The sequence below is a fragment of the Nannospalax galili genome, unplaced genomic scaffold (genome assembly GCF_000622305.1).
Source record: "Nannospalax galili isolate Female #2095 unplaced genomic scaffold, S.galili_v1.0 scaffold1018, whole genome shotgun sequence".
In the NCBI taxonomy this organism is placed as follows: Eukaryota; Metazoa; Chordata; class Mammalia; order Rodentia; family Spalacidae; genus Nannospalax; species Nannospalax galili.
In genome coordinates, this window is record NW_008342000.1 from 40,494 (window position 1) to 53,929 (window position 13,436).

The 13,436-nt window shown below is 38.7% G+C and overlaps 1 protein-coding gene across 1 annotated transcript in view; it reads right to left on the reverse strand.

Annotated features, from left to right (window-relative positions):
* The window catches only part of Cdh11 (cadherin 11), a gene marked incomplete in the record, with an annotated part of 165,090 nt that overhangs the window by 27,756 nt on the left and 123,898 nt on the right, over positions 1-13,436 (reverse strand). The window contains 2 exon segments of the mRNA XM_029565720.1: positions 2,816-3,069; positions 9,225-9,412. Of these exon segments, the coding sequence (XP_029421580.1) occupies positions 2,816-3,069; positions 9,225-9,412 (442 nt within the window).

The window sequence follows — 13,436 nt, forward strand, 5'->3', positions numbered from 1 at the left end:
TTAATCTATTCATTCAGTAAACAGAGTCCACAATGGGTATGCAATATATTTAGTGGAAGTATTTTCCGATTGACTAGAACAGTAGTCAGTGGTCAGCCAATGGCAAGGGCTAGCTAGGAAACATTCTATACTGCAGAATGCAGGGTTTCTGCAAAAACTATCCAGTTCTGCCTTTGTAACATGGAAGCTCCCATACATAGTACAAATTAATGTTTCACTCTTTTCCTATAAAATTCATTTACAAAATCAGTGAAGGAATCATAGTTGCTAACTTCAAACCTAAAAAGTTACAGAAATAAAAGTTGTGTGATGCTAGCATATGAATATGCATATAGATCAATGGACTCAACTTCGATGTCCAGAAATAAAGCCAGATCTCTAAAGTCAGTTGTATATCTATATGCAAAATAATTAATATGTGCTTTTCCCCCCACAGCATATACAAACATACATTTGAAAGAAATCAAGGACCTAAATAAAGGAGTTAAAACTATAAAATTTATTCAAAGAAAATACAGGTGTAAATATTTGAGTTTATGTCAAATAGACAACAGTTTCTTAGATATGACAGATAAAAGCAGAGTCCACCAAAGAAGGAAAGGGGGACTCCATCAAAATTGAAAATTCCTATGTCTCAAAGGATACTATCAGCAAGATTAAAAGGCAACTTACAGAATGAGAGAAAATGTTTGCAAATCATGGATCATATGAGGCTCTACAGTATCCAGGATATATAACAAACACTCTAATGCAGCAATAAAAAGCTGGAAATTCCAATTACAGATGGGGCAAAGGATTTGAAGAGGCATTTTTCTTAAGACAATACACAGACAGAAGGCTTCTAAGCACTTGTATGGATGTTTTACATCAGTAGTTACTACAGAAATGAATAGAAACCACCTTGAGATGTGGTTAAGAATCTATTAGGAGGTGAGAACAAAAGGAGGCATGCCACACTGCTGACTGGACTGGAAAATGGTACAGCCACTGCAGAATACCACTTTGTAGTCCCTCAGAGTATCAAATACAGGTTTACTACAGGCTCAGCCATTCCATCTCTAGATATATAACCAAGAGAAAAGAAAACACGTGTAGGCAAAGACTCATGTAGCAACATACTCAGAGGCAAAATCTGCAAAAGCAAACAGTTAAAAGAACAGGAATACCCATGTAAATGACACATCATGTATATAAATGTAACAATAATAATTAAAGAAGACCACATGAAATTGAGATGGAATGAGGGGGGAACATAGGAGGAGTTAGAGGGGAAGAGGGAGGGGTAGAGATTTTATATAGTACTCATACATGAAATTCTCCAAAATAGTTAAAATTTTAAATTATATAAGAAAACTGTTAAACAGATACACTCCATAGCATGGCTGATCCTTCCAAAGATGCTAACTGGAAAATCCAGTTCCATAAGATCACATGAGGCATTAGCTAATAGAGGTTAGCCTGCATGCTTTGAAAGGATGAACGTTGTGCTTAATGATCTGGAAATTTCCATAGGGAAAGAAGCTAGGGAGAAGGGAGGATGAAGAGAGACCATTGAGCCAAGATTTGTTCAGAAGCTTCATCTGTTTGTCAACCGCTGGTCTAGATAGCACATCCATATTGGAGATGGACAGGACAAAGGCTTCCAGCTAGCTGGAAAGACACAGGTCTCCATTTGAATGTGGACCACATAAAAGGTAGGGATTAAGACTCATAGCTGCTTCAGAGAATGACTGAGCTGGAAGTGTGTGGGAGGGGAGTTGAAGATCTTTAAATGAAATAGAAGAGACTATATTACTTTCTAGGGGGAATTATGAGAGATAATTGAATCAGTAGGGTTTTTGCTTCTTTTTAATGGCATGTTATTGGAAGTGTATTTTATAATAGTGATTTGGACTACCAGGTTGATGGCAGTATGGGCATCTGGGAGGCTGGAGGCAGAGACACCATGAGGAGGCTGATGGAAGACTCCAAGAAGGAAGTAGAGGAACGGAAAAAGGATAATCCAGTCAATGGAACTGGACTTCAGACAACTATGGATTTCTACTCTATTAATGCCTGAAATCTGTAGTTCAAGTCCATTCCCAGCCTAGGCTCATTTCTGGTCCTCTTCCTCACGGTCTCACTGCTCAGGTCAGTCAAGGTGGGAATGGAGAAGCAGAAGTCTTCATCACCTCTTTGAGTAACAAATACATAATCCTGTGCTGGGCACTTTGCTACCTTTTCAAAGTGGCCAACAGGGTTTAGACAGAGCTTCCTTGTGACAGGTGGCAGCTCATAAGTTGTGCCAATTTGATTACTTCATCTTGCTGACTCCAAGTTTCTCTCAGATAACCATTCATATAACAATAAAGTTGAGGAAATAAATTGGATCATATGCCTAACACACCTACTGGAGTAACTAGAGCAGGGGCTGATTAATAAAATATAATCACTACAATCACTTCAAAATATTTATATTTTATCCCAGTTCCTTAAGACAGACAGACCTGACTAATAGTTATATTATCTAGTACACATTGGGAAACCTGCTTCAAAAAGAAGTAACACAGCTTAAAGTTTATTTTAAAAAATTAGTAGCAGAGGTAAAGCAGAATGTGTACCTCGTAAATCTTAACATTGTTTGCAATCTATTGAACCTGATAAGGTTGCACAGATTGTGACATATTTCTTGTAAATCTTAAATGTGCTTGATATCTATGGATCCTGATAATTTTGGGCCCTTTTAGAAATGGAAAGCTGTGGTTCCTATAGAACTCTCCCCACACCTCCCGGTTCTGCAGGTGCCTGTGCAAGCTCTTGCAGTGACCGTGTGTACCTTATGGGACTGTTGGCAGCATCAGGATCTTTGGCATGCACTCTTCCAACCACAGTTCCAGCAGCTGCATTTTCTTGGACTTCATGGATATAACTTGGGGCCAAGAACATCGGGGGCTCATCAGCATCTTCTACTGCGATCTTGACTGTCACAGTGTCCTTGAAAGGTCCATTGCTGATGAACTTCGGATCGATGTGCACGTTAGCAGCCTCAACCTTCAAGCTATATGCTCTTTTGTTTTCAAAATCTACAGGCTGGTAAGAACGAAGAGAAGATTGACTACCAGATCCTTGAAAGAACAATGGAAGATAAGACCTGATTGCTTTTAGGGCACAACAAATAGTTCCCCAAAGAAAATCTGTGCCCATTCAGTATCCAGTTATATGAGCAATTTGGTCAGAAAATAAAAGAAATCCACTGCTCAAATGTGGGGTGTCCTCAAAGGGTAATTCTAGTATGGCAGACTTAGAGCCACCACCCCATCTAGAGCCAATCTCATTCTATATAACACCCCCAAAGTTGCCCAAGTCATCACTAAAAACCACCTAAGGAAGGGAACTAATGTATTTTTATGGCCCATTTTGTAAAACTATTAGGAATCTTGTTAATAAAAACATCCATTAAATCTTAGTCAAGTTATAAAGCTATGTTTTAGTTAATGATTACCCCATGTTTCTTGCCACACATGACGGCTCCAAGTCCATCAAAAGAAAAACTTCATTTTTTACCTGTTAGTTTTTAATATTTTATTAATTATTTTTATTATTTTGTGTGTGAGTACATTGCCTGCACGTACGTAAGTGCACTCGTGTCATGTAATGCCCACAGAAGTCAGAAGGGGGTGTCTGATCCCCTGGAACTAGAGTTACAGACAGTTCTTAGCTGCAATGTGGGTGTTAAGAATTGAACCTGTGTCCTCTGAAGAACAGCCAGTGCTCTTAACTGCTGAGTCATTTCTCTAACCCCCCAAAAGCTTCATTTTTTCAGCTACTGACTATATTGTTTCCCAAAGGCTGAGATCTTAACCTGCACATGCGTAAGATTATTTCACAGTTTATGGACAGATTTTGGTAGAGGATGTTATTACATAACATAAAGTTACATTTTTCTTTTTCATATGTATGTGTGTTTGGTGTGTATTTATGCACGTGTGCATATACACACATATGTGGGGCATATGTACTTGTGTGGACATGCATTTGGAGGGTTGAGGTTGATCTTGAGAGTCTTCCTTGATGGATCTCCACTTTATACATTGAGGTAGGGTCTCTCAGGTGAACCCAGAACTCACCTATACAGCTAGGCTAACTGGTCAGGTTGCTCTAAGCATTCTCACTAGCCTTGCTAGTGCTGAAATTACAGGTAGTCTGCCTTGCTAACCTGCCATGTATGTGGTATCTAGGATGCCAAACTCTGGTCCTCATGCCTACTGTTTCCACAGCAACTGCTTTAGCCATTGAGCCATCTTACCAGCCCAACACACTTAATAACAGAATTATTCCTTTTCCAATTTTTGAGGCCTGAATATCTCAAAACAGTGCTAAGTTTTAAGCTTATGTGTTATGTTCCCAATGTCCCTTTAGGGAAACGATGACACTACTTTCTAGCAAAAAATGTCATGACATATTTTGTTCAGAGTGTATTGAATTTTAGGTTTCCTTCTATTAGTGGTAACAGGAGGATGAAGATAGTGCTTCTTTTTGGAAATAATGCATGCATAAAAAATTGTACAATGTAAAGAATAAAAAGTCTAAGCAGTCCATATTTTTACACAAGTAAGAAAAAAGCCACAGCCGTAAAATTTGCAAGGATACAGTTATAGAAAACTTAAGTGTCCTTGAATCAGAAGAAACACAGGGAGGTATGCATCAGAAAGGAAGGTAAAGCAGCACCACAAATCAGACCCTGACACCTACAAGAAAACCTTCTACTCTTTGCTCTGATGAGGCAGAACCCACTAATGTTTGCAGAAAGCTTGATCTTTGAAGGCAAGTGTCTGCCTCCCGTGCTGCTGTCACTTGCCAGGCAAACACTTACTTTGAATGGACATATAATCACTGGGCTTAGTACTGATCTATTTCTGCACAGCCCCAGCTCAAAGATTAAACACAGTGCTCATCCTTGACACTGTCACCTTCTGCCTCCATTGCCCTGCAAACGGGGAACACTCCTTTTTCCCAACGCTGAACTAAACCTCAGCTCCTCTGTCATTCTATCATCCTGAGTGGGACCCAGAAGCTACCTGATCCTTGACTGTGTTGCTGAGCATCAGAAAGAAATGGTATTTATAGTTTGGCAAAATGAAATTGCAGCCATTTCCCTGAAATCTCAGTAATTATTAGGCAGAATCATGAACTGGAATATGATAATTCTGAGACCAGGTAATTTGTAATCAAAAAAGGTAAATTTTCTGTCTGCTGGTATTTCTAAAGCAGAGTTCTTTGAACCTGATGGAGGTGTATACCTAAGGACCGAGATGAATGTTCCCACTAGAAAACACCGCTAAAGTGGAATACAGTATGGCCATGTTGCAGACTAACTGACTGCGTTCATCCAGATCATTCCAACCTAGGCTAGTACCTTCAGGTGCTTCCAATGGTCTATACAGAACATCCTTTCCCACTCTGCTGAGACTCTACTAAGTTCTCTTAAGCAAAGGCAGCATCATTGCCTCAGGAAGTCCTTCTCATTAGGCCCAAGCAGATATGTGTGGCCTCAGAGCTGCCTTTCCCAGTAAGAAGGTCTTATCCCTAAAGGGTCTACTGAGTCTTGTAGATCTTTACCTTCTTATATCAGAGAATGACTATATCATGCAGGCACATGCATCCTACGTTTTGACTGAATGAACAGCCAGGGCTGATTGTTGGATAACTTTTAAGCATTTACTTACAATATATTCTCTTTCTCCTTCTAAACAGGATTAAGGTAGTTCCCCATGTGGACATTTATATCACTGTTATGAATAGTTGAAATAAAGCTAAATGAGGCAACACGTTGCATAAACCATAAAAATCTTAATACCCCCTAGTTTACTAATCCCCACCTCTGAAAATTCTCCCTGAGGGATTTATTCAATGGAAAACGCAAACAAATAATATTGAAAAATGCATATTATTTGTTAGACATAACAGAAGGTTCTGTCTAAACTGGGAAAATGTACACATCGAACAGCAAATCCAACTGTGAGATTTTATTAAGGAAATCATGGTCCATCAATAGGATGGGACGTTATGTAGTCATTAAAAATGATTATGTGTTTATATAACAGCATGTAAAATGTTTATGATGTGACATTAAGCTAACAAATCAGATCACCCTACGATCAGAACTATGCAAAATGTAATGTATCCACATTGGTATGTATAAATAGAGAACAAAAACCAGGCATAAAATAGTGCATTAAAAGAAGAAAGGTTCAAAACGTCTTATATTGCTGTTCACACTACTTCACAAGTTTATTTGGTTGAAAATAAACAACTTAGAAATCATGCTGTGATTTCTCCCCAGTAGATGGGATTCCTACTTGGTCAAGGGGATTGCAATGGACAAATTGGATTTTTCTTTCTGACAGCTATCAAGCCACCTAGAAGCTAATCTTTATTTTATATTGTTCTTTAGCTAAGTGCTTCGAAATTGGTTAAATACCCTGAAAACAGGTTCTCTATTGTTGCCATGAACTCTTGACCCACAGTCAGAAGTCTATAAAAATATTATTTTTGAAAATATTAAAATTGAAATCTATCAAATATATCTAATGCCTAAGAATAACTGCACTGTGTGGTCTTGTACATCCATCATTTTGACAGTGTTAGGAGAAAGGCTGATGTCTGGATAATATTTAAGCATTTACTTACAATGTGTTGTCTTTCTCCCTCCAAACAGGGTTTTAGTTAGTCCCTAAAACCCCCAAAGTTCCTGAAATCTTCTACTTCTCTTCTGCCTTCTTGGGTTCTTTAAATGTCTCCCTTTTGTTTCAACAACAGTCTTTCATCTGGTCTTATTGCAACTGTCTTAAAACTCTAAGGACTGAATGCCTTGTGGTCTCTTGATTATGGCCTGTTTTCATTGACACGAGCCCTTCCTGAATTCTGTTTCCTGCCTTCTTCCCCTTTTCAATCCTGGGAAGTCCTCTTCAGCTATCAGGAATCAACTCAAGATCTGCTCCTTTAAGCAGTGATTCACCACCCATTTTACTATCGCTGGATTTTCAGTTGAAGAGTGATTTTGCTTCTCATCACTCCTGGGACTTTACCTATATTTTAACTATTATAATAGGGGGATGCTAACCTATGCTAACTTATATATGAAGACAGTCTATGTGTTGTAAAACATCCTAGAAGGAGCTGGAACAGCCCCCTATGGTCAACAGTTAAGGGTGAGGAACCACCTTCTATTATAAGGATTTCTTAAATGAACTGTCCTGTGAATCTGGACTTCTATGTGCCCAGTACTCCATTTCTCACACTTTAGTCTTCCAGCTTTCACAATGAGCTGACCAGATAAGTAATTAGAACTCAGTGAAAAATGAATAAAAAATTAAGAAATGAATGAAAAAATTCCACTAAAGGATGTCTTTAAAAAACCAAAACATTTTCATGATCATCTGTGTGCCTTTATATTACCAACTTGTACATAATATGTACCACAGGGATCCACATTTTTACTATATTAATTTCACTTTTGATTGCTTTTCCTAGTGGGCATTGGGAACTCTGTGCTACAAGTTAAGGTGAATTTCCTCTTCCTTATTAAAAAACAGCCTACATATTTTTAAACCTAAATGTCAGTGCTTTGTAAAAGATTATTCCAGTACTTATAATAAACATAGAGAATTGGAGGAAAGTGCACAAATTAATCATATGCAGAGAGCTCATTTGCCATGTGTGAGCTTTACGGGGGTGATTTGAATGTTTCAGGGTTTTAGAAAACAGTATATGTTTATGCCCACTTTACATGCAACAACTTTCGCATTATGGACAATCCAATTATAGCAGCAGCAAAGGGTGAGAGGCAAGAATCGCTAATGTCAATATTCATGTGTCAGTGTCAGGCAGGAGGGCTAGTAACATCAATTAACAAAATAAGTTGACAGCTCAAGGCTACACACATTTCACACAGACACACAGAGGCAATACCAAGAGAAATAAGGCTCCTTCTTGTGGCCGATAATTAGGCTTCCTTGGTTATGACACTCATAGTCCCTAGTGGAGAGTTTTTGTAAGAATCCAAGCTTTACCTCAGTCTCTACACCCTCAAGATTCCTTGCTGTCTCAGGTCACCCTCTAACTTTTCTTTGCTGTATGTCCTCTATTTTTCCCCAGGTCCTTTGTATTTCAGTGAAAGATCAGCCTCCCAGGGTAACTCACTCCATGCTCCCTTGCTGACCAGACTCGCCTTACTCCATTTCTCTTCCTCTACAGCTACTAGCGTCTTTATCAACTTTTCAAATTAATTTTTTGTCAATGTTACAGTCCAATCCTTTCTATCACACCAAGAAGCTTAATATTCATGCTATAAAACCAAGAAGAAAATGAATGCTTGATTAAAACCAAGGTAATCCCCTCATCCAATTCACATTTAATGCTCAATACACTGTGATGACAGAGAGGTTGATTTCTCAAGTGGTGAATCAGGAGGGAAACTGCTTTAGAATGTACTGGAATTCTTTCTTCACTTGAAAGGGAATCTTATCTGACTTTCTGGCTCAGTTATTTCCAAAATGTCTTCAGAGGGAAGTTGTTCCGACATAGTCTGGTTTGAATTCCACATGTCACTATGTGACTGTGACTGAATCTTTCTGAATCTTGATCTCAAAATTAAGTTGGGATATTGTTGCTCATTGGAAGAATCTATTGGCCAATAGTACTGAGGACATATTAGATATACTAATATAAAACCAAGCAGTAAGCTCATGTTTGTAATTCATCACTGAAAGAGATGTGTGCTTGATGCTAATGTAACTGAATAAGGAGAAGGAATCATTAGTGTTATGGCTTAATTTTGGAAGAAAAATTTGAAAAGAAGATGGGTTCAAGTTTCACAGATGGTGGTACAGTGCAGCGAATCAGGGATGTTTGAAATAAAAGGGGGTCTGAACAATCTGTATTAACAGACTTAGTCTGGCAGACCTCAAGGAACTTGGGGCTGCTTTTTCAAACTCCAGGGAGGATCTAATTGTCTATTCTCTACCAGAGAATTGTGCCAAAACACAGAACAAACCAAAACTTTCAGACAGGCATCATCTGCCCTATAGGCCAGAACCTTCTGCAGCATAAGAAATGAAGACACTTCTGTAATCTCCCCATAGCTCGGCTAGCCCCTCGTCTCTCATATGCTCACCTCTTACCCATCACCCTCCTCCCACCTGGTTGCCTGGGCAGCACTGACATTTCTGGTTCTTCTAACTCACCTTTTTCAGCTTCACTACCCCTTCCTGTGTTTCATAGTCTGTTGTGATTTCAAATAAGTCCATGCCATCTCCGTCAACGATATTGTACGTGACTAAGCCATTTTCTCCAATGTCTGGGTCTTTGGCCTTCACTCTTCCTACTTCCTCTCCTGGGACAGCTGCTTCTGACACAGACATCTGGTATACGCCTGGAAGGAGAAACATCTAGCTTTATTTCCCTTTTTATTTGGCAGCTGTATGGCTTCTGATTTCATTGAATCCCAGTCAATTTCTCAAAGGGTTTAAAATTGAACTTTCTATTGGTTGAAAACATGAGAGAAATGAATGGATGGGAAGAAGATCCCAGATGGCCTGCTTGGCAAAAGAATGTGTTCTGTAAAGGATGACAGAACAATACTAGAGTCCTGGGTAAGGGTCACCTGCTACATGAGCACAATAGAAAAGTGTTCAGTTACATTTCTCAGCCCAGAGAATGGTGTAGAATCTGCAGACCTCCACACATGCAAACAGCCAAGTGTCCCTTTCCAATCTTCAGTATGACTCCCAAATACATTTCAAGACTAGCGTCTCATGCTTCTAATTGTTAAAAAAATGAAATAAAACAAAAATATATAAGCAAAACTGTCCCTCTATTTAAAAAAAATTTTGTAGCTCTGTACTTATTTTAGAGACAAACCCAAATCTTGTCTTTCAATGTTCTATAATTTCTAGCTCTATGTCTATCTGTCCTCTTAATTTATCTTCTTCTGACTAGGTCAAGCATGGAGTTCTCTAGAAGCTTTCCCACCTCCATATTTAGATCTATTTATACATATTGGAAAGCTAATAGGTGCCTCACACTGTTCTAGCTCTGAGACTCAGAAGGAAAGATGTATAATTCCTCCCTTAATGTGTACATGGGAAACAGAAAAGGAAATACAAATGCACATTTATGCACACGCTGATGTTATAAATTAAACAATAGAGTATATTAAGGGATAAAGTATAATGTAAATGTTGTTGTACAGAGGTTTTTTTAGTGTGTGTTTATGTATGTGTATGTATGTATGTTGGGTGTATATAAGGGACTGTCTGAGTTGACTTAGTGTGGAATTCTGTGTGTAGCTATGGTGTACACGACTGAGTGTGTGTAAGAAAGTGATAAATACACACAAACATATGTGCATGTTTGTCTATGTGGATGATTGTGAGCAGATACCTACCACTGTTAAGTATGTGAGTGAGACAGAGAATGGGATTAATTATGGACAGGGTGGTGAGAGAAAAACTTTCTTTAAAAGAAATCTGAACTCCACTAAAGAAACTAGACAAGACAGGTGTGTAAACACATAGGGAACAAGTGTCACAGGTACACTAACAATAAATATCAGAGAACCTCGGGTGAGACCATCCCAAAAATATATAGAATAGCATCCTAAAAATATACAGATCCTCAGGTGAGACCATCCTAAAAATATACAGAATAGCAAACGACATTTGTTTTGATTAAATCTTGGGGAAACCACTGGTTAGTTTTCAGTAGGACAGTGAGAGTTGACACTATAATATTACATTTACAGAATTTAAAAGTTCTGTGTGAGGGCCGGAGAGCTAGCTTACTGATCGCCTCCCAGAATTTAAAGGGAAGACCCTACTTGAAGATGCACGCTTTGGACACAAGACTGGGAGCAACTGAACTGGAGCTGAACTGGAAGCTCCTCCTCAAAACCAGCTCTCATAGTATGCAAGCTGCCAAGAAAGAAAATTATCAGTGGTCCTAACCAGCTGTAAAGCCTATGAATCACAATGATGTCCAGCACAGCAAAGTGTCTCTATTGATGCCATAGTGGCATGTTTATCTTGAAAGTAATCAACAGCTGTCTAATTAGACTTAAAGCTCACTCAACAGGAAGGAATTCATGCACGGTACTGTGACACATAGCTGAGAATACATGGTTGGAAAGGTCATAGACCCTAGAAAAGAACCTACTTCTGTCACTTTCCTAGGCCAACATCATTTCTTACAACGTTTAAAAATGTATCCTCATAGTTACAGACAAGTGTACCTTTCATCACGTGTCAAAGAAGCTTCTTTGCAGCAGATGGAGATTATTACAAAGTTCTATAACTGGATAAAATACAGAGACTAATTGACTGTGAGGTGCCCAACCCTAAGTGATATATCTACAACACAGCCTCTGTACCTAAGGCTCAAGGAGCATCTTATAAGAGGGGAGAGAGATTGTAAGAGCCAGGGACAAGACATCTTCCGCTCGTTAATTATTCTAGACATGATAGGAAGCTACACCAATGAAATGTCCACCATTTGGTAGTCTAACAAGATCTGTATGATGACAAAACCAGTTGACAAGCCAAGGTGGATGGGGGAAATTTCAGGGATTCCACCTCTAGATGAAGAGCTACAGGAAACCAATGGATATTGAAGGAGGGAGGATCAATTTTCTCCAGGGACTAGCTCCCTGAGAGGCTACCTAAAACCTAGCAGGCAGCCTTGAACACAAGTACACATGAGCACAACTAAATGGCCTCAGTGCATTGTGTGTGTGTGTGTGTGTGTGTGTGTGTGTGTGTGTGTGTGTAAAACAATAATAATCAAAGAAGAGGATAAGAAATTGAGAGGGAGTTGGGGGTGATATGGAAGGAGTTGGAGGGTGGCTGTGAGAGTTAAAAATAATGCAAATATAGTACTTATGTACGAAATTTTCAAAAAATAAGATGAAATATTTTAAAAGCATGGATTGCTCTTGCAGAGACAGTTCAACTTCCAACACCCACATAAGGCAGCTCACAACCTCTTGCTACTCCAGCACCTGGGAATTGTATGCCCTCTTCTGACCACCACAAGCACTGCACTCATGTGCACAAATCCACAACTACATATACACATACATACATAGCTGAAAGCAAGAATAAAATAAATTTTAAGGGTAATCAATCTAAGTCACAATATAGAAAGGTCTGGGCTGGAAACCGAACTTCTAGCACTCAGCCAGGTGGCACTGGGAACATTCCTTAACCTCTTCAGCTTCTGTTTCCTCTCATGGAGCATCTGTGGGTTGTACTACTCTGTCTATAGTTGTACAATTTAGATTTGGGTTTTGTTGCATTTCACACATTCTCTACTTAATCTCAAATTCCTTTATCTTGAATTCCTTTTGTATTAAAAGCATAGTGGGAATGTCTCTCTATTGATACGTATTAGTGTAAGGGAAGGTTTAGAAGACCCCTTAAAGGTAAAGATTTTCTCCAAATTTTATTCAAGTTCGTGACTATGAACCTGGTAAAACTGGACTGGTAGTGATAAAACTTTACCATATGATTCCTTACAAGAAAAGGCATTAATGGAATAATGCTGGTTGTCCCTTTACTTTTGGTATACCAAAAATTGTACTTTGTGAGAACAGAGCACACAATTTTGACAATGTTAAATGAATCTCAATCTTACCAAGATACCAAAATTTTACTCTTACCAGGCAAACCAATTTCCCTCCAATTCTTTTTAAATCCTCTAAGAGATAATATTTGTCTCATGGTCCTCTACTTACGTATTTCCTTTCTGTAGTTTGTTAGCTTTGGATTCCTTTGAATAATCATGGTGTCTTCTGGGGACCGTACTTTGTTACTGTCTCTGTTTTATTATAATTATCTATTTTTTTTTATTATTTATGTGTATGTGTATGTCTGTGTGACTGTATGTCACATGTGGACAGCTACCCAGGGAGACCAGAAGAGAGCATTGGATACCCTGGAGCTGGAGTACAGGTGGCTGTTAGTCATTTGATGTGGGTACTGGTAACTGAGCTTGCCTCTTCTGGAAGAGCAGTATGCACTCTTAACCTCTGTGCCATCACCCTGCCCCAGCTTCCATATTCTCCTTTGCAAAATATGTCTGATAAAAAACTCATAGGCACTATTGAAAAAGATGTTGTCATCGTGACTGCCCTCCCGTTCCCACTAGCCCTAGTGTCATAATCATAGACTAATACCTTTGTACTTACCTCTTTGTACATATACAGGTTTACGTTAAATTCTGGCTTTCATATATTCTTTAGGTCACATATGGTGCTTTCGATGGAAGCCAGTTTTATCCATAAATTGTAAGCTTTTGTAGAAATTCATAATACTAAAGTCCAGTAAATAATGGTGTGACTACATGTAATTATATATATATATATATATATATATATATGTGTGTGTGTGTGTGTGTGTGTG